Here is a 19123-nt window from a genome sequence, read left to right as displayed (position 1 = left end):
GCTGTTGAGCTGAGTGTTACTGCTGTGGGGATGGAATACAGCTCTCACTGCAGGATAGCTCAGGATGTGTTTGTGCTGCTGCTGCTGTACTGAGACGGCTTCAGAAACGGCGAGGTCAGGTGTGTGGGTGATGTAATGTGCAGTTAAAGGCTGCAATTTTTCTGATTGCTTAAGCTTCCCAACTGAGAGTGACTAATGCACAATAATACCAATATTCTAAAATAATGTTTAGATAGTACTGCAAGATTAAGGCCGGGTCTGTGCTCTGTACTGTGCTGCTGAGGTTTGTGTCACAAGGGAAGACATTTGGAGTTAGGCTGAGGAAGAGAAACCCCAAGAACTGAGTACTGGGGTCCAAGAGTGAGTGGGCGCTCACTGGCCAAAGAAAAAATGTGTCTGTGGGTAAGGTTTTCCTTTTTTGGTTACTGTGGAGCTGCCAGGGCTTTCTGTGTGTATGGTAATGGCGATGTGCCTGTGCAAGCTCTGCCTGCGTGAGAGGAGCTGTAAGGTTATGTGTTCAACCAAGTTTCTGTTACATGTTTACTTGCTCTTTACCTTCGCCAGCCAGCTTATCTTTTAGATCATCGCTTTGTAAGCCAGATGCCATCATCTGTTCCTGGTATGGCACTCACGCAGAGATCTTGTCAGGTTGGCTGGAATTAGCAGCAGATTGTCTAGTAGGAGGACACACAGCTCCCACGTGCTGGTAGAGGTCCTCGGGGAGTTGGAGTTATAGTGCAGGGAGCTTTGCAAAGTGCTCAGATGCAGGGTTGTGGATTTTCTTACCTACAGCTTTAGTTTGTGTTCTCTGCCACCCAGACCCCCCAAGACAGACACACTGAAGCTCACAAAGCAGCATGGGCAAACTCTGTTTTATTATTTTTATTGTTGTACTGCTATTTGCTTTGGTAAGTTTGTATCCCTGTTTAAAGTGCCTTAAAGCAATTAAAACTTAGTTTAAATTCAAGTATTGTGAAATATAGAGTACAGCACAAAAAAAAGCTGCATAGTGAAAATGCCAGGAGAGGCTGTTACATTCAGGATGCCAACTCAGGTATTAACACCACCAGATCAGTTTTAAGGTTAACGATAATTAGCCAGCTTTATACAGTAGATAGAGAACCGTGGGCAACGTAAACATGGCGTTCTTGCTGTTGATAAAAGGCAGAAGCGTAACTGAACGGCGGAGGACTTTGTGGTGCCAGTCCTGTGACACGTGCCTTGAGTCATATGGCACTCACTGACACTGCAGTCAATTCTTTCCTGCTGCTTTGGATCCCGCAGATTCTGTCTGTGTGTTTTCTTGTTTTGAGCCGCCATAGTTCCAGTGATCCCAGCAGGAGTTTCTGACCTCCTTAAATCCCTGTAAACAAACGTCCTTACTCTGTTTTGTTCGTTTGAAGTTTGTCCCGTGGTCTCATAAAGCATGTTGGGGTTCCATTTCTGGTTTCTGTCCGTGTGCAGATGCAGGACTGCCAGCTCTGCTTTGCATTGCCCATTGCTCTGCCTGCTGCCTCCAGGGACACTTCATGTGCTGGCAGCTCTGACTCAGCACACGCAGCCCTTATTTTGTCCGTCCCACTGAAGCCATAGTGGCCGTGACCTGGCAGCTCAGTGATCTGCTGTGTGCTGGGTCAGGGGCCAGTTTTACCTAGGATTTGTCAGGAGAGGAATCTGTTGAAGGTATTTAAATTCACGTTGCAACTACTCATAAAATGAATTAAATATCGGTATTAAAAATGGATGCTTGACTCCTTAAATTTGATTCTCAATATGGCTGGGAGTCGTTTTGCAGATGCACAAGGTGAGCTAAGAGAGTGATTGATTTTCAGTGGGAATCCCTGCTTCAAAAGCAGCAGAACCATACAGCTCAGTGCTATTTGTTTGTAATGGCACTGCTGAGAAATGTGTTCATGGTCATAGGGGAGAGACATTTTTGCTCAGTTGCTGCCTAAAAAATACTTAAAAATACTATTCACTTTTGAAAGAAAATTGTTGGTTAATACCTGGTGTGTTTTAAGAGCGTTGTTGCATGTCACTTTTTTTTTTCTATTAGAAAGTGTTTTAAAATATCTATCAAGTATGACAATTATGATAGGAATGGTTCATCAGCCAATATGCATATGCAGTATTGAAGAAGAGAATGAAATATGTGGTTCTCATTCCCAGAGTTCTCTTGGCGAGGTACAAAGTTACAGTGTAATTCTTTTAATGTTTGGAGAAGTACTACAAAACAACAGCGATGAGAGAACTGCGGCCTGCGCCCGGAGCAGAAAGCCGGAGGCAGTCAGGCTTTGCAGGATCTGCCTCTCCTCTCTTCTCCCCGCCGCTGTGCGTTGTGTGCAGGGCCGTACGGCGGCAGGGGGCTCCGGCCTGCTGTGCCCAGCGCTAGGGTGTGATGGAGGGAATGCTGCACGAGCGCCTCATCACCAGCCTGACCTCGATGGCAGGCAGGGCTTTCTGCTGGCTGGGTTTGTGCCCTTCCTCGGCCGCTGCCAGGTGCAGGTCAAAGCGCAGTGAAACGGATTTCTTCCTCAAGCGCGGGTTGTCCTTGAAGAAAGAGCCTTCCCACTGCTTAATGACTTCGTCCACTTTTTCTGTCCTGAAACAGTAAAGCACATGTTTCAACCCTGTGGGTGCTGTGCAACATGTAACTTCGGGACTGCTTTTAAAATGTTTCACTGAGTAACCAGAGTTCTGATTTATTTATTCGCTTATTAGAATTTGAACAGCTTCCTTCTGGAAAGCCCAGTCCAGGGGACATTTCAGTGTGGCTTTGTTTGTACGCTGTTAAGTAGACTTGGATACAAAACCATTGATCTGAACAGATAGTTTGTTTCCAAGGAGAAAGAATAAAACATTCCAACCCTCAGATGCCCCCTGAGCAGCCAGGCTCTCCTTCCCTCTATAGTAATCAGCAGAACAGAGGGGTTTCCCAATAGAGCCAGGCCTGAATTTGTGTGTGTAGAAACGCCCCAGAGGCACTTTGCAGACACGGCATGGGCTCGTTTACTTTCAGCTTTAACTAAATGTATTAATAGTTTCATTCTTGACAGAAATTGCAGTTAGAAGCAGTGTCATGATATTGCTAGCTCAGGAAGTAAATGCTAATAAAGAGATGTTTAATTTTTAATTTATTGTTAAAACACACCATTCAATAGAACTTGAACTACCAGTGCTACTCTGGAGCTTCCTAGCTGTGTGGATACTAAAGAAAGGAAAAATCAGAGAGCGAATTGTAATGCCCAAGATTCACATTTAAATATTTTCTTAAATTGATGCTTATCTTACTTTATAGTGCCATGAGCTTCAGCACTTTGCTTCATAATATTTCCTTCTAGGACTGCTTGTTTTGTCATCAACTCCATCTTGTCACTTTTGTGCTTCTTTACTCCATCTATAAAAGAAAACGCAGATGTGCCATGCAGGTGGATGGGGGGTGGCAACAGCCCAGCTCTGAAGCTCTGTGGAGGCCGTGAGCCCAAGGGGCGGCGAGCACCGACCTGCAGGCAGCGTGAGGGCGGTCGTGGTGAGGCTGGGCTTCCTGCCCTTCTGCTCGGGTATGGAGCGGCCGTACCTGCAAAAATAAACAGCTTCACCAGCACCTCGTAGCACTGAATTACTTTAATCCATCACTTGTTTCACAAGCTGTGGGCAATTTAAAAATAGGAGGAGTATGAGAAGTTCTGTTTGACTGTAGTAACCATTAGGATTTCTTGTTCTGAATGTAAAACTAAAGAAAGTGAAAATGTCTGTTTAATTTTGTCAGCAATTTGAACAGGTTGTAGTGTGTTGGTTGTGTGCCAGGTAGAGATATTTATTTTTATTAATACTGTGTTGAGTGTATTTTCAGAGTTAGAAGCACCAAATCTGAGTCCCTTGTGTGGAATCTTCTTATTCAAATGTGTGAGGCTGCTGGACGAAGGCCCTGCATCATCTGAGGGAGGCAGTGATCTGCTGAGAGCTCTCTGAGCCCTGTTTTGTTTGGGTACCAGTGGAAGCGATGCTGTGCATTTCCTTATCCTCTGTTGCTGACAGAGCTGTAGCTGCCTCTCGCAGATCTGCACGTGAAAGTGCTGGTGTTCAGTGTGCTGGGGAGGGCAGACAAGGAGCAGCTAAAGCAGTGTCACTGCCAGACACTGTTAGACAGCGTGCTGATGTGCAGAGCCCCAGATGTGTGACTGACACTTGTTTCAGGTGGTGCTGAGTGATACGAGCCTCGTGCAAAGGGATCCTCCGTGTGATCCTACAGGAACAGCCACACAGACCTGCACTGACAGCAGTGCCTCCAGTGAGCGTGCAGGCAGCTCGTTATTACCTGCAGTGTACTGAGAGAAGTCTGACATCCATAAGTGTGGAACTGGTAAAGCTGAGCACAATGAAAACGCTTGTAAGGATTTTATAATACCACATTTTACTGAGTGGCTCTTGTATTTACAATGCGACGGTTATTTCACTGGGGAGTTCTGAAGAGGAAGACAACATGAGTTCAGCCAGCAGTACCTGTTCTCTTCCTGCTCCAGCAGGCTGCGGTACGTTGCAATCTCCTCCTCCAGCTTCATCCTCGTGTTCAGGAGAATTTCGTGCTCTCGCAGCTGCTTCTCGATGCCTCTCCTCACTTCCTGCAGGTCCTTCTCCAAGCATTCAATCTCCGCCTCTAAGTTCTGTAGCTGCATGTGGTACTGCTGCTCCGTGGCACGCAGCGAGCGCTCCAAACCCTTTTCCTGTTGAATTTAACTCTTGTAAGATTTGGAAAGTGTCCGCGAAGATGCTGTACATACTTGTCATTAACAGTCAGACTGTTTTTATGTCGAGTCCTCTAAGAATATTATTAAGAACAATAGTACAATAGTTTTTAAGGTAAACTTTGTTAAGGCTGAGATATTTTCCAGTAAAACCTGTAATCATTTAAGAGAGGATAAAAGCACACGGCCCTGGGTTATTTTCCCCAGAGCCGGCTGCTGCTCTGCAGCGCTTACCACAGCGTGCAGGGATTCGATCTCGCTCTGCATGTGGTGCCACTGCCGCCGGGCCTCGCTCAGCTCTGCTCTGGCCGCCTGCAACGCTTCTGCATCTTTGTCCATTCTTTTCACTGGAGCTGCTTCTTGCTGCAGGGATAAAGAAACAGATAACATAAAAATATTTATATAAAAATAAACTAAGCAGGCACACAAAGATCTCTTGTTGGGATTTTTTTTAGATTCCCATAGATTTGTTAGAGCTAGCAGTGATGAGTTAACATTCTATGTGCTGTGTAATGAGGAAGCTATCCTGCTGTGCACGGCGAGTCGTTGGCTGTCTGCAGCCCCAACATTTCTTGTAGAGGAATTCCAGTGCAACCCAAATGGTTGTATTTAGCCCACATCCAACTCCTGAGCACACAGGCTTGGCTTCATGCAGGCAGGGGAACTGCAATGGAAATGGTCTTTAGTTGTAATGTATTTTTAAAATTTGTTTCTAGGAACAGCTTTATAGAAAGGGATGCATGAATATGTTACAGCTGATAATAGCTGTCATTATGTTCCTGCCTGAGCAGATTGCTATTTGAGGGCAAGCACCTCCATGCATTACCTGAATAGCATCTCTGTCCAAGCCTACAGCTTCTTGTTCTTTAAGAACAGGTTAATTAATTTGCACAGAATGGGAAGGGAAAGTTGGCATGCTGTGTGCTGACAGCCACGTGCACTGTGGCAGTTCGTCTACGCAGCTCACGATGGAAAGGAACTCTTTAAGGTCAGGTGTTACAAACATTTCCCCCACCCTCCAGTATTCTAACCTGTCGTAATGACCACCATCACACCACCGTTTTGGCGAAACCCTGCAGTTGGCTGTTCTGGAAGGGCTCGCTCAGTGCTCCCTGCTCGTCCCTGCAGAGTTGCTGTCACACAGCTGTTGTGGCTCTGCTGGGCTGCTTCGTGCCACGCTCAGCTGCGGGCCTGGCCTGGCCTGGGGCTCCAGCGCTGCAGCAGCACTGTGAGCAGTGCTTCAACACAGCTCCCAATGCCTGCAGTCCCTCTTCTGCAGCACTACTGGGTGACAGCGTGTCTGATTTGCAGATTGAGTCTCTTGGCATTTGATGTCAGTCACTTGGTTTGCTGTTTTATTTCAAGTCTTTAAGGTTTTAGAGATGTTTTGTATATAAACCTAAACCAGCAGCACTGCACGTTGATAACCTGTCACGAATCTGTATGGAAGAACAAATTATATTTGCTGAAAAGTGTGGCAGTTTTACTGTGAGCATTAGGAAAGAGGCCCTGAAAAGGCACGGGTTTCTTTAATAGAGGTGCTGAAAGCTGGAAGGCTTTCTTCAAATAAATGGCTCCTTTACCTCGCCTCCGATATTCGAGATTCTCGTCTGCTGTGTGGTAACAGAGTGCAGCTCGTGTGGCTGTGCAGCCAGCAGTGCGCTGTGCAGGTACAGAGCAGGGCTGCACGGCTCTCCGTTAGCGCGCATTTAGGCTGTAAACAAAACCTTTTCTTTCTCTTCCAGTCCAAATCTTACTGCAGTAAAACCAAAATCCCGTCCCCCGTAATATGCTGCATGGAAAAGACAATGCCGTACCTCACAGAGGCTGAGGGAGGAGCTGCACGGACAAGGGCTGCCTCCTCCTCTGGAAGGTGTCTGCATGAAGTCATTACCTGGGTCCTCGCTGAGGCGGCGCTCCTTATCTGATTCCTGGTGTCGGCCGTTTCATACTTTGCCCCGCTGCCCCCGAGCAGCCGGGCCGCTTCCATCCCCCTCCCATGCTCCCGTTTGGTGCCCGGCCTCGCTGGGGGTGGGGGGGCTCTGCAGAGCCTGCGGCGGGAGGAGGCAGAGCAGCGGCGGCTCTTAAAGCCGCAGAGCTCCGTTCTGGGCGGCGGAGCGCCGTCCGTCCTGCAGGTGTCTGCTAACGCGGCGCCTGGTGCTTCGGCGGCGGCTGGAATCAGGATGCCCAGCTTGTGTGTGGAAGTGAACGCGTGCAGTGTCTTCATGTTTCTGTTACGCTTTAAGTTTGGGTTTTTTATAACCTCAAACTGTGTGAGGTTAGGAGATACGAGGCTTACTTTCGCCATTGCTACATGGGGGGCGGGAAGTGAAGGCAGTCTGTCCTGCTTTCTTTCTGTTCCCTGGCCTGTTTTAACTGCTGAATAGTTACAGCCTCAGTGATCGTGTATGGTAAGAACTTCCCTTAACTTTCTGAAGTTTTTTCAGCAGTGTGCAGTGTGGGATATTTAGTAAAAATTCTGATTCCACTAAGAAAACGAACCCACAAAGCGATGTGTTTTGGACTGCAGCATACATCAGTAAAACGAGGGGAAAGAGGCAGTAATCTTACAAGATGCTCCTTTGAAGAAGTCAAAGCCTTGTTCCACTTCAAAGTCTCCTTGTGTGCACAAGGCTTCCTTGTTCCTGACTGTCTGCTGGCACATGTGAAAGGATCCCATGTAGTGCTTGGATTTCTCTGAGCTGGTTGTTGTCCAGCTGACCTGGGCAGGAATGAGAATGTTTTGTTCTCCACTGTTTTTTCGGCAGCTGTCGTAAACATTCTACTTTTACTTAGTTCTAAAAACAATTATTGTCAGTTTTTTCGTTGATCCACGTTCGCGAAACAAACACAAGATTTTTTTAGTTTAGGAGAGTATAAACAAAAAGGAAGAACCCATGTGTCCAAGCAAATAATGCATAATTTTATTATTTTTTTAAAGTTTTCATCACAGTAGCGGTGCTTTGCAGCTGCCCTGCAGTTCCCTGGGGCTCAGAATGTTTTCTGCTTCCACCAAGCAGTCAGGGCTGCTGCTCAGAAATGTTTCTGTTTGAAGTGCGGTGCAGAGGTCTGGGTGTTGGACTTGGTCCCAATAAACCAAATGTTGTGCATCAAAAGGTGTCAAGAGCTGAAATGTTGATCTTGTTTCTGAAAACTTTGTTTTTCCTTCCCTTTTTCCAAGCGTAAGGGGGCCATCTGGCTCTGATGTTGCTGCAACTCTAAGGTAGGTTTAAGCTACCTTATTTTCACTAGGTTTTGTGTCATGTTGGATTCTAGCAACTTTCAGTTCTCATATTTTATTGCAGATGTTGGATTTTTGTCGTCTAAATACCAGTTGTCAATTCTTTGGATTCTGTGCTAATGTCACTGTGGTTGCAGGCTCCTTTGGTTCGCCACTGGTGACAGAACAGACCACAAATTGAGTGGTTTCTAGTAATCATAAGTGATTCTACTTTATCTTTTAGATCAGTATTAAATTCAGGATTAATGTGCATGTAGGTAAAGTAGAAATCTGCAATAGTACAAAAATGTCTGAAATCTAAAAATTTCTGAATTCCCAGTGATTATTCACAGCAATCACAGCTGCATTCCTTGACACGATGTATTACTTCGTATTTCTTCATGTAGGCTGTGTGGAAAACACGTAATCTTGGAAGAGGAATGTGGAAGAAACACACTTTTCTCTTCACAATGGAGATGCTGTCTGTCACATGCTCCCAATTATTACCTCTTCATACTGACATGTATATAACAGTCTTCTAATTAATTTCTCTCTGGCATTTATCACGGTGACTTTTATGTAGTGGTTGGCTTTCAGACACGGTGGTTTTGCCGTACTGATTTCATCCTCTGATTGTTTTTATTACCCTGGCTTTTGCTCGTTCCAAGCGGGAAGCGAAGCAGTGCTCATCGTTGGGTTTGCAGAGAGCGAAACAGAAGCACAGCATGAAATCTGTGCTGCCATCAGAATTTGAGTTTGGGTCAAACGTTGAAGGGACGTGATGGAACGTGCAGAACGTTTGTATTCTGGAGGCACCATGGATGCTTACAAGAGGTCGCAGTGTGTTCTCTTATCTGTGAATCACACAGAAATGGTCAACATTTGGACTCGCGCACAAAGATGGAGGTGCAGGCTGGGGGGGTTGTGGACCGGCTCTTCGTTTTGTTCGGAACGGCGGATGTTGAGCAGCTCTCCGCCGGGCGGCCGGCAGTCAGACCGAGGGCTCAGAACGGACAACGGTGCGTCCAGCAGGCGGCGCTCCGGAGCGCCTCTCCGGGTTTGTGCCGCGCTTGGAAATCGGTGAAGCCGCTCCGCTCCCCTGCGGCGGCAGCCGCTGCACTGCTGGCAGAAACTTCTCTCTTCGTCCTCTACACGGCTGCAAGTTGATAGCTTGCTTTATTTATTTATTATTTATTTATTTTTTATCCACTGTTCCTTTAATCCCAAGTTTAAGCAGTTTTTAAAAATTATTTTCACGTTCTAACATTGGATTAATGCCTCTATGTGAGGAGCGCAATAGTGTGGATATTACATATGGTAAAGCAAAATGCTGAACAGAATGGAATATATGGCTCAGGAGTCCTCGGTGGTGACGCAAAGAATGAAAGGAGATTAATATCTTAAAGCTTGCTGAATCCTTTTATTAGTCAAGAAATTTGGAAAACTTGGTTAAAACAGCAAAAATGTATTATCTATTAATTCTAGTAACTCAGAAATATAGAAAGCATATTTGATTGGATGTGTGCACAATGTTTCTAGTAACTGAACAGAGAATTGATGATAGACTTAAAGAACACCATGAAAATAATGCAGCTAATACCAATGGACTGAAGTGGAAACTGTATGGATGCTAAGAATGAAAAAGTATGTTCTGCTTCTATCAGAGAATCTTAGTAAAAAGCCAATCTATTTTTTTTTTTTTTTTACTCCATTCAAAAGAACAAACTTGTTTATACTCCTGCTTGGAAAGAAACATGGAAAGAATGGATCTTTGCGACCTCGGGTTGTGCCTCATATCTTCTCTTCAACTTCCTTCACGTGCGATGCAACAACTTTTCCATCCACCACTTCCTCAACGATCGTCTTGATCTTCCTGGTTTTGGTGGGATCTGAGCATCACAAAGGACACAAAGCAAATATTGAGCCAGTTGTTACCACACCTCACATGGACAGCTGCGTGGAAATTAGTTACTTGTTCCAAAGAACTATGATGTAATTAAACAGAATGGCATGCATTATTTTACTTTAAAACTTTGGAAATAATTCTGAATGGGTACTTAATAGTTCTGTATCTGGTAGTTATGCTGGTTATGCCAAACATCGATATTTGCCTGAATTTCAGTGTTCAAGGGCTATTACAGCAAAGCTTTATTCGGTTGAGTTCTGCCTACCCTGAGAAGAATCCAGTGACTGCGTTTGTGACTTCGGCCCCGTCAAAGATGAGCTTTCAAATACAACTCCCTGCCCACCACCCCTGAAAATGAAGCAGAGACACGCAGTACTGCAGTGTTTGTCACGTTCAGGAGAGTTTGTGTTATTTCCTCTTCAGGTTGGCATTCATAGATTAATTAAATACTGTGTAGAACTCATGATGTCTGTGAAGAAGAGCCAGTTTTCAGAATCTGTCCATCTGCCTTACTTGTCTTTTGGTGAGCGCAGCACTTGTTTTTGACTCTTCCTGGAGAGGATGCTGTTACTGAAAATAAAACAAAGATTTTGGATGGATTTTCCTTACACAAACTCGCCGTCCAGCAGGCGGCGGTAGGTTTCGATCTCCATTTCCAGGCGAGACTTGATGTCGAGAAGCTGCTGATACTCCGCGCCCTGGCGCTCCATGTCAGCCCTGACCTGCAGCAGCTGAGACTCCAGGTTCCCAATCTGAAGCTGCATTTGTGAAAGCTGAGCGCAGTAACCTCCTTCTGTTTCTGCTAACGTGTCTTCAAGGGATTTTTTCTGTGTAGGAAAGACACTGAGTAATAGCTGAGTGAGGAAGAAGGATTCCTTACAAATACAAAACAACAGAATCAGTTTGATGGCAGTAAGTGTAGCCTCACTGTTCAGAGGTATTTGTTTTTTTCTTGACATCCTGGTTTGTTAATTAGCTTTTGCTGCTTCACTGAATGTGGACATGAAAGTTCACTTGCTTTATAACATGTTACTCACAATGCAGTTGTGTACATATGACTGCTATTTAAGAACTAAAAGAATGCATGATTTAATAGGAAATACATGCAAACCTTTGATCCTGTAGAAAAGTATAAGATCTAAAAAGAGCTGATAAGTTGGAGAAGGTTCTCTGTCTAATTAGCAGTTTCCACATACCATGGCAAGCTGAGATTGTAGCTCAATTTCCAAGTTCTGAAGAGTCCGTTTCAGGTCGGTGATCTCGCTTTTCCCTGACTGAAGCTGCTCAGTGTTGGTGGAGATCTCCCTTTTCAGCTCCCCACTCTGAAATGGCAAAGAGGAGGAGTAACTCCTCTGTTCTGGGCACTCACGGTTACACGCGTTGGGCCGAATTTTCCGTCAGTGAGGTTGTTACTTTTTCATTGAACCACGCTTCAGCCTCTTTTCGGTTTTGCTCAGCGATGACTTCGTACTGCCCCCTCATGTCATTCAGAAGCTTGGTGAGGTCAATTCCTGGGGCTGCATCCATTTCAACGCTGACTTGGCCAACTGCGCTGCTCTGGAGACCCTGGAGCTCCTGGAAAGATTTGAAGTAAAAATTATCTTAATAAAAGGCAAAATACTTCTACCAGCAACGTATGCAAAGAAATGTGTGCGACACAAATTCTTTTTCCATGGAACCCTTCCTAACTACGTTCTGCCTCTTCTTTGAAGAATATGAAATGTCGAAATATGACACAGATCCTGCCTGTCATTTCCATTTGTCTCATGGATTTGATATTTAACTTTCTGATTCATTGCGTATCCCCTGAGCAAGCTCAGAAAAGAACAGCGAGCAAATGAAATACTGACATGAAACCAAGGATCTGCCACGTGTGTAACTGAGGGAAGAATTGGATGTTTCACACTTCCATCTGCCGTTTTATGAATATATAAAGAAAAAACGTATACCTCTTCGTGATTCTTCTTGAGATAAGCCAGTTCTTCATTCAGGCTTTCAATCTGCATCTCCAAATCGGCTCTTGTCAAGGTCAGCTCATCCAGAACTCTGCGCAGACCGTTGATGTCAGCCTCCACACTCTGGCGAAGAGCCACTTCATTCTCGTATCTGAAAAATAAGTAATTAAATGTGCCTTTAATGTGGATAATGTGGCCAAATGCACACTGTTACTCTATTTGTACAGCTTTTGCTATGAAATCTTAATGCACAAAATTCTCATAGTATTTCTGTTAACTTATTCTTCAGTGAAAGAGATTTGCGAGTACTAAGAACGTTTCCCCCCGAGTACCAGGGGGAGGTTTTGCAGTACTGAGAGATACTTACTTCAGTCTGAAGTCATCAGCAGCCAGCCTGGCATTGTCAATCTGCAGGATGATTCTCGCATTGTCGATAGTCGCATTGATGATCTGGAACACAAGCACCGACCAGAGAATGATTTCACAGCCCAAGGGCTTTGCAGCTCAGCACAGCTTCTTGCACAGCTCTTATTCTAAGTGTGACAAAAGTAACTTCTTAGACCATTGCATAAATAACTACAAACGTATATAGGACAGATTTCCAGCCTCTGCAAATTGTCTTGTTTCGCTTAGTGGAAGAATGCTAGTTTGCCCTGTATAGTTCAGAATCTCTGAAGGATTTGCCAGGAAGTCTGTCTGATTTATGAATTGAATTTGTGATTTTAAAAATACAAAGCTTTCTAAAATGTGAACATTTGAACAAGAGTTTGCACAGCTGGACTCCACTGCTTGCTTCCTTATTCAGATTAAACCAAGTCACTTCACAGCGTTGTGTGACAGAGCTACAGAACCAAAATTAATCATACATGGAAAGTTCCACACATGATTGCAGTGCAGGATGATTGCACGCATCCATCGGTAGCTTTGCTCTTGGTTTCTGAAAGGAAATTGTTATTTTTTCCCAAATGTGCTGCAATGAATTGCAAATGCAGAGATGCATTGAGTACATAGCTTTGCTACCTTGTTTCGAAGATCTTCAATTATTGGGTAATATTTACTGTAGTCGTTCCCAGATCCCGGTACAGCAGTTCCAGGCCCATTTTTCTCATACCACTCTCGGATTTTACGTTCCAGCTCCGTATTGGCATCCTCCAGGGATCGCACTTTGTCCAGATAAGCGGCCAGGCGGTCATTGAGGTTCTGCATCGTTTCTTTTTTAGAACCAGAAAGAAGGCCGCCATCCCCACCACCACCGACGCCAAATCCACCTCCAAAGCCAGCAGCTGCGCCGCTGCCAAAGCCGCCTCCAAAAACGGCGCCTGAACCGCTCCCAAAACCGCTTCCTAAACCCCCACCAAAGCCACTGCCTGAGCCGCTTCCATAGCCGCCTCCTGAGCCGCTAACGAAGCCTCCGCCAAAGCCGCTGCCTGCGCTGCTCCCGAAGCCCCCGCCGAAGCCAGAGCCGAGCAAGGAAGCAGCACCGAACCCTCCGGCGGATCCAGCGCCAAACCCGAGGCCGCTGCCGCCAAAGCCGCCTCCAGTGCTGCTGCCAGCCATCCGCAGAGAGCCCCCGCCAAGGCCGCTCCGAGAGGAGAACTGCCGGGATCCCACAGTGCTGCGCACAGACAGGGCCATGGCGCTGCGCAGGGCTGGGCTGGGCTGCTCGGCCAGGCGGGGTGCGGAGCAGGGCAGATCGGGGACGCGGTCCCTTTATATAGGGGCTGTCGTGGTGGCAGCACCCTGGCCCCAACCCCGCCTCCAAACAGAGCCCTGAATTCTTTCTCTCTCTCTCTTTCGATTTTAGGGAGGAGAAAAGCAGTTTAGTAAATCCAGGGCAAACTAAATGATACGTGCAAATCTAAATTGCCCATGGGAGCGGAAATCTGGCACCCTGCAGGTGTTTGTATGAGGAGAAATGGGTGGGGTAGAGCTGAGACATTGAGATGATGTTTTGCCATGTGCAATGGAGCGCAAATTTCTTTTCACATTTAAATCCATCTTAAGTAATTTTTTTGTCACTGCATATTCACTGCTTTCTTGGTTTGGGGCTATTTTCATAGAATTATGCTTGAGTGAGAAGAATGATCCCTTTTGTGTGATACTTCCCAGCATGCGTGTCAAAAATGTGTCTCTATCCACAACACTTTTCTGGTACAAACCTGTGGCAGATCGGTGTTCTCTGGGTGCCAAATAAGAACTTAGCGAGAAGATCAAACGTGGCTCTAGGTTAGAAGCTTTGAGCTGGAAGCTCTTCAAAATCAATATAGTTTTATTTCTAAGTTATTTTGAAAGACAAAACATTGATTTTCCTTTGTCCTGGGTTAATTATATCACTGGATTTGTCAACTGAAATGTACTCCTCTTTAATTAACGCACACCCAGGAGCTCAGGTGTGGTTTTTGGGGTGGGCGGGGGTGGCAAACCGTATTAAGAGCAGTAGATCAAAAGTTTAAATGAAGCATTTATGTAGAAATGAATTGATAGCCTGATATCAGTGACTCGGGACTAAGAAAGCAAAGAATTATTTCCCTTGGCAGCTCTTTATGATAATGTAAATAATGCAGTGGGCAGGAGCGACTGCAAAAGGAAGAGCTGTGTGTTGTGTGAGGAGGAAGCGCCGACTCCTTGGCTGAAGGGCTCAGCAGGTTTGTGCAGCAGCGAGGGGGGCTGGCAGACGTGGCACTGCTCGGCTCGTATCTGACAGGCAGGTTGTATGATTGGTTATCAGGTATCTTTGGAAATTCCCAGAGAATGACAATTAACGAGAAGGCTTCTTCAGTTTTGCATTTTAATTTATTATGAAATGAAAATTGATGTTTTTTTATTTGAAAATCACATTTATTGAAGTGAGTCTCCAATGCACTGCAGTGATATTTCACATTCAGAACAGATGCACCGAATCAACATTTTGATGCTTTTTCAAATACAAATCTACTCTAGATGTTCTGCTGTGTAAGGCAAAAATGATTTTATTAATAAACGCACACACACACAAAGATGAAAAACTGAATTGTCTGAGATTTGATAATTTGGCATTTTTCAACCCTTGCTGCTTTCAGGGAGAGTTAAATTGGTTTCTTTCTGAAGTTCAGTGGTGCCATTTTGGTGCTCTCCCCTCCACCGGCGCTGCTCACATCTTCTCCTCAATCTCCTTAACCTGAGAGGACACGACTTTGCCATCAATCACCTCTTCAACAATTGTCTTGATCTTTTTAACTTTACTTGATTCTGGTAATGAAATGGAGCAGTAAATTAATAAAAATGTATTGACAGGATAAAATTACTGTAGCACTGGCAACGATTTCACTAATGAGAAAATAGACAAAAGCATCTTTTCAATGCACAGTTACTAGGAAGTAAACTTTTGGGTTTATCTTCCTTCTAACATTCTGTATGTTACCCATAATACTATTCTGGGTGTTGTGTTAAATAACTGTTCATCATTATGTTTTTGCTTCAGATTTGCACAAATTTGCTAACCTGAAAACTAGGACCTTGCTTACACAGATGGATTTTTTTGCTGTTGAAGTGTGTGCACTTCATTTAGGAGCCTGATCTCCTTGTGCGGTCAGTGGAGAGAAGCAGATGCCTCTGAAAACCTTCAGGAAGGAATTCCATAACCTTGCTGCTCATCTGCCCTTTGAGAAGTCTGTGGTTTTACCTTTGGCACCTAGGTTACACACATAACGCAGGGCTTGTATAATCCCTGCAGCTTCCCTGCTCATACGGTTGATTGCTTTCTTGTTCTAAGAGTTCACTGGTTGTTTATTTGCTCTGAAACTGTGCTTTTTAAAATCAGGCTGCTTAAGTCCATAACATTTAAACAAGAAGCCATCAAAAATACATGGCTTGTGCAACATACCTTTTTCAAGATCATTTGTAAGTGCCTCCTCTTGGACAAACCTGTTCAGATCGTAAACAGAAAAATGTAAGTAAACTGTGTGACATATTGAAGGAACAACCTGGTATGCTTTCTGCACCTTTCATCAAAACACGTAAGTTTCCTTTCATCAAGATGTTGGCTAAAGCCAAGCCGTGTGTTCAGATGAGTTTTCATTACTGAAGTAAATTTCATCTAGCATTAGCGATAGGTGAAGTTAACCTGCAGGCTGATTTCTGCACTGTTACAACTTCAGCTCCTGAGTATCTGCCCAGCCTGGTTCCTGAGGCAGAACTGCCGCACGGGGAGACCTTTGGGGAAGCACTGCTCTCTGCTCGTGCTGCTCTTTCAGAAACCTCTGCGCTGCACAGCAAGGGATGCTGGACTATCCAGACAATAGGTGTCAGCTCATTTGCACCTCCTACCTATTTAAGTAGCTCAGCTGCTGGCAGCAGAAGTACAGCAGAGCAGAATCCTGCGCAGGCTCCAGAACTTGCCATAGACTGCAAGAGGAGGTCAGTGTGTGCTCACTGAGTGCCTTGCTCTAATGTGGGCAGGTATTCAGGCAGCCTAAAGCAGTTTAAAAAACTGTGCCCTGGGTTTCTGTCATTATAGTTATGGAAACGTTGATCTAAAACCGCATCACCTTTATTCATGAGTGTGGGCGGCTATCAGGCTGCTCAGCTCAAGGAGAGTAACAGCATGTACCTGTGCACAGGCTGGCACAGACTGATCTGAGCACTGCAGCAGCCTCAGAAGGAGCACAGACTGCAGCCTGCTTGGAGCCTACGGCTGAGAGCCGGGCAACAGGCAGACTTTTTCCTTCAAAAACCAGGTGCCAGAAGGCAGATTTTACCGCTGTCTGAGAATTCAGAGAGCGTTTGCACTGCTGTCGGCCCCTTTCCTCACCTGACGTCCTCTCCTTCCAGCAGACGTCGGTACGTGGCGATCTCCAGCTCCAGGCGAGTCTTGATGTCCAGCAGGATGCTGTACTCCGTGTTCTGTGCCTCCATGTCGGCCCGCAGTTGCCTCAGCTGATTCTCTAACCTGGCAATTGTCTCCTGTATTTGAGCCAACTGAAAACTGTAACGTGCTTCAGTTTCAGCCAGAGTGTCTTCCAAAGATTTCTTCTACAATGAGCGAAAAAGAACAGAGATTTATTGTTCAAGAGGATACATTTTGTCCTTAAAATTAGATTTGGAAAAATGTCTCAGTTTCTGTATTTATCTCTATAACCATCTTCTAAACACGGGCCCAACTTCAAGAACTGTGTATTACTCACCATGTTCAGATTGGTCTGTAATTCCACCTCCAGGCTCTGGCAGATCTGTCTCCGATCTGTGACCTGTCTCCTTTGTTCTTGCAGCTGTTCTACATTGATTGCTACTTCCTGGTTCAGCGCTTCTGTCTGAAATACGAAAATAGAAGGACTGTAAGCTGTGACCAAACATGACAGGGGCTCTTGCTGATGTTCAAGCCATTGACCTTACTTGCTTTTCAAATCGTTCTTTGGCTTCCTGGCGGTTCTTTTCTGCCATTTCTTCGTACTGCCGCCTCATGTTTTCCATAATGCTTGAAAGATCAGTACCTGGAGCAGCATCCACCTCTACGCTAACCGAGCCGCCCACTTGTTTGCGCAGTCTGTCAACCTCCTGCAATATTGAGCACCGCGTTAGCATCAGCTCAAGTGAACTTTCAGGCCTAAATATCGGGCGGAAGTTCAAAATTACAGACATGGAGCTGACTCTTAATTCTTAGATGTCCCTGACAACAAACAAACAGACAAACAAACAGGTGACAGTTTTGCTGCTCTCACCTCCTCATGGTTCTTCTTAAGAAACACTATTTCTTCATTCACATTTTCAATCTGTGATTCCAAATCTGATTTAGTTAAAGTCAGGTCGTCAAGGACTCTCAGCAGCCCATTGATGTCGCTCTCAACACTTTGCCTGAGCAATAACTCATTTTCAAACCTGTAAAACAAGGCTTCTTTGGTCATCATCGAAGTGCTGCCGTTTGACAGAAATATCAAATCAATGACTTCGACAGCCCGAGTCCTAGAATATTTATTTTTACAGAGCTTTGTGGTTTACTGCTCAGCTTTGATACCAATGACTAGATGTTATCCTGAATAACTGGGACATGAGGGAGTGCAGGCAATGCGTGCAACTTACTTCAGTCTGAAATCATCAGCAGCCAGCTTGGCGTTGTCAATCTGCAGGACAAGCTTTGCATTTTCCATCTGTGCAGCACTGATCTGAAAAGGAATGGTTGGAAAGGGATGAAGCAGTGGTAGTAGAACTCACAAAGGACACTGAGTGAGTCTTAAACATTAGAAAGTCTGTCACTAATTTGTATCCGGCCAGCATTAAGCATTTCCTGTTCCAGGTGAGACAGTTCCAACTCGAAACAGCAGCTTTTCCACAATAGATTGTGATCTTGCAGTTCATGTTGTTATGGATGGCTGTACGAGACCTTACCTTGTTTTGGAGATCCTCGATTGTTTGAAAGTAGGAGCTGTAGTCGTTCCTTATGCCTCCTGTATTCTTCTCATGCCACTCCTTGATCTGCTTTTCAAGCAGGGAGTTTGCTTTCTCCAGAGAGCGCACCCTCTCCAGATAGGCGGCCAAACGGTCGTTTAGGTTTTGCATGGTTGATTTCTCATTGCCGGAGAGCAGCAGGTCGTTGTCAGAAAAGTTGGAGTAGAAGGCACCGCCGGAGCTCTGCCTGCGGACGGAGCTGCTGGAGATGCGGGTGCCATAGCCGCCCGCCCCGCCGTAGACGCTGGGCGCCTGGATGCGCTGCACGGTCGTGCTCCTGATGGACAGGGCGCTGCCGCCGGGCGCTGTGCCCTGCAGGCGGGCAGCCGTGCCCAGCTGGAAGCTTTGCGTGGAGAACGACATCGTGCTTCTGCTGAGGTGGAGCGGCTGACTCTACAACAGCGAGCAGCTGGAGCGAGGTGCGGTGTGCGTTCCGTCCACTTTTATGTTGTCTGTGGGAGAGGAAGCACGGTGGTTGTAAACCCCACCTCTCTTGACGCATGCTGTAATTGGTGTCAGTGCAAACAAAGCGCAGGACATTGTCCCCGCATTCTGTAGCGCAAAGGGTTTTTAATCTCTTCATCTGCCTTTGAAAAAACTCCTCAGGAAATTTGGTTTTCTTCGTTTTTAGTTTGAATAAAAGATAAAACACAAATGAGCTGCTGAATCATTTATAGCAGCCTGTCTCTATACGGCCGTTGTCAAACAGATCCCGTGTGCAGGTTATGAAATTAAAATGAGTTGACTGTATGTGACAGGAGACTTTAAATATTTATATCTCAATCAAGTACATATTGCTGTTGTGTGAGCCGTCGTCTGGGCCCGAGGGTGGTGTAGAAAAGTCTCAAAATGATTAGAAAGATGGCATTTGTAGCGA

At 45.4% G+C, this 19123-nt stretch overlaps 3 protein-coding genes across 3 annotated transcripts; all 3 read right to left on the bottom strand.

Moving 5' to 3' along the window:
• Window positions 1-2388: 2388 nt before the first annotated feature.
• Window positions 2389-6735, bottom strand: KRT222 (keratin 222; the record flags this gene model as incomplete). Its single annotated transcript, XM_079547104.1, has 6 exons — window positions 2389-2602; window positions 3292-3397; window positions 3504-3577; window positions 4504-4724; window positions 4980-5108; window positions 6640-6735. The coding sequence occupies 6 exons, from the start codon at window positions 6733-6735 to the stop codon at window positions 2389-2391; spliced, it is 840 nt and encodes a 279-aa protein (XP_079403230.1).
• Window positions 6736-9756: 3021 nt separating this feature from the next.
• LOC306955735 (keratin, type I cytoskeletal 12-like) lies at window positions 9757-13461 on the bottom strand (the record flags this gene model as incomplete). Its single annotated transcript, XM_079547095.1, has 8 exons — window positions 9757-9854; window positions 10137-10219; window positions 10481-10698; window positions 11068-11193; window positions 11285-11446; window positions 11821-11977; window positions 12194-12276; window positions 12847-13461. 8 exons carry the CDS (start codon window positions 13459-13461, stop codon window positions 9757-9759), a joined length of 1542 nt encoding a protein of 513 aa, XP_079403221.1.
• Window positions 13462-14956: 1495 nt separating this feature from the next.
• On the bottom strand, window positions 14957-18609 carry LOC306955740 (keratin, type I cytoskeletal 20-like; the record flags this gene model as incomplete). Its single annotated transcript, XM_079547100.1, has 8 exons — window positions 14957-15054; window positions 15689-15729; window positions 16616-16836; window positions 16989-17114; window positions 17197-17358; window positions 17523-17679; window positions 17881-17963; window positions 18187-18609. The coding sequence occupies 8 exons, from the start codon at window positions 18607-18609 to the stop codon at window positions 14957-14959; spliced, it is 1311 nt and encodes a 436-aa protein (XP_079403226.1).
• Window positions 18610-19123: the final 514 nt, after the last annotated feature.

This window comes from Tetrao urogallus (genome assembly GCF_951394365.1).
Source record: "Tetrao urogallus genome assembly, chromosome: 26".
Lineage (NCBI taxonomy): Eukaryota > Metazoa > Chordata > Aves > Galliformes > Phasianidae > Tetrao > Tetrao urogallus.
This window is presented reverse-complemented; position numbering and strand designations above follow the sequence as displayed.